The sequence below is a fragment of the Vombatus ursinus genome, unplaced genomic scaffold, assembly GCF_900497805.2.
Source record: "Vombatus ursinus unplaced genomic scaffold, bare-nosed wombat genome assembly UNPS02005286.1, whole genome shotgun sequence".
Lineage (NCBI taxonomy): Eukaryota > Metazoa > Chordata > Mammalia > Diprotodontia > Vombatidae > Vombatus > Vombatus ursinus.
The window spans coordinates 3,735,756-3,737,376 of record NW_020945064.1 but is presented as its reverse complement, the minus strand read 5'-3'; the positions used below and the strand labels follow the sequence as shown (position 1 = coordinate 3,737,376).

Sequence of the window (1,621 nt, the reverse complement as noted above, 5' to 3'; positions counted from 1 at the left end):
AGGCAAATGTGCCGCAAATCAAAATGCTAAAATGTGGTAAGAAGCTAAGTACATAAAAATGATTTTGCAGAACCAGAAAATTAGAGGACAACTTCATTTAATAACTAGCCCTCCTTTGCCCCCCCAGTAATATTAGGCTTTATGACACGGAGTGCTATTTGACAAGCCATTGCCAGTAAGACTAATAGTTCCTAATTTATGAGATGGGTCATTTGACTGGGTTTACACATAGCTTGTAAGAAACATCCATTGTGTGCCCAAATACACAATACATTCCCAAGGCAAACATAAATGACTCTACTTATGAAACTGCTCCCCTGTCTTTTGTATAATTAAGGGGTAAGTGAATGAGTGAACCCTTCTTCCCTACTTATCACTCAAAAAACTTGCCTCTGATTTCTTGATGTTGATAGTAACATTATCCCAGTTTGTCACCTAGATGTAATATTTGAACTTCCCTCCAGCCCTTCCCCCCTTCCCCTCATGCAAGCTGTTGCCAAGTCTTGTAGCCTCGACCTTTACAATCCCTTGTCACATATATAGATGTCTCCCCATTTTCTGGCCCCAATGAACTTTGCAGCACAGATGTGCCTCCAGAAATTTGCCTTCAGGGTATGCCCTCTCCAAGGCATCTTTCACTAGACCATCCAGGTATGTCTTCCTTTGTGTTGCGCGCCTATACAAGGTGTCCCAAAAGTCTTAGTGCAGTTAAGCTTAAAGAAAGAGGAAAATAACCTTGTAGGTTTTTTTTAATAAATTAAACATTGCAAACTGAGTATGCTCATAAGAGGCCTCTGTGCACGCCTGTGTGCTATAGGGCTGTTTTCTCTCTTGTCTATCCGTCCTCTGCTCGATATCCATCCCAGAATGGACTGGACCCGGCATTCAAGGCTCTCCACCATCTGGCTGTAACCTACCTTTCCAGCCTTATCTTCTACTACCCCCATTCACAGGCTCTGCATTCCAGACATGCGGGAAGTCATCTTGATCTTTATTACGCTCCTCGTGCAGGATCCATTCTGCCCGGCCCGCTTGCCTTGGATCCCTGTCTGTCCGCCGGGCTGCGCGTGGCCGCTGGATCAGGGATGGATGGGCGGGGATGGCGCCGAGACTGCAAGCTCTCCGCTGCTGCCGCCAGGGGGCGAGCGCGGAGCCGGTGCCGGGCCGCTCTAGGCAGCGCTCGCCTCCTCTCGCTGGCTCTCCCTCTCGCTCGCTCGCTCACGGTGGGTGCGGAGCCGAGCGGAGCCGAGCGGAGCCGAGGCCGCCCAGCCGGGGCCCCGCCCGCTGCGCGTCCCCTTCCGCCCGTCGGCCCGTCCTGGACCCAGCGTCCTCGGCCTCCCGCAGGGGCCCGCACCGAGGCCGGAACCAGCGCCGCGGGCTGCCGGGGCCGCCCGGGAGATGAAATGACAACTTCAGCTCTCCAGGTACCGGCCTCGGGGCCTGGCGGGGGAGGCCGCGCCGGGAGGCCGGGCCCGGCCGGGGCCTGGGCCCAGCCGAGGCCGAGGCCGCCCGGGAAGCCTGTGGCCCGGCCCGGCCCGACCGGCGCCGGCGAGGAGGATGGGCCCCCGGCCCCAGCACCGGCCCTGGTCCTCAGCCCCTGCATGCCCAGTGTCCGCAGCTG

The 1,621-nt window shown here is 56.0% G+C and overlaps 1 protein-coding gene across 1 annotated transcript in view; it reads left to right on the top strand.

Moving 5' to 3' along the window:
- The first annotated feature begins 1,322 nt into the window (after nt 1-1,322).
- The window catches only part of VPS4A (vacuolar protein sorting 4 homolog A), a 9,562-nt gene continuing 9,263 nt past the window's right edge, over nt 1,323-1,621 (top strand). Inside the window, exon 1 of the mRNA XM_027847620.1 lies at nt 1,323-1,424. Within this exon, the coding sequence (XP_027703421.1) occupies nt 1,404-1,424 (21 nt within the window). The 5' untranslated portion in view covers nt 1,323-1,403. The remainder of the gene's footprint in view (nt 1,425-1,621) is intronic.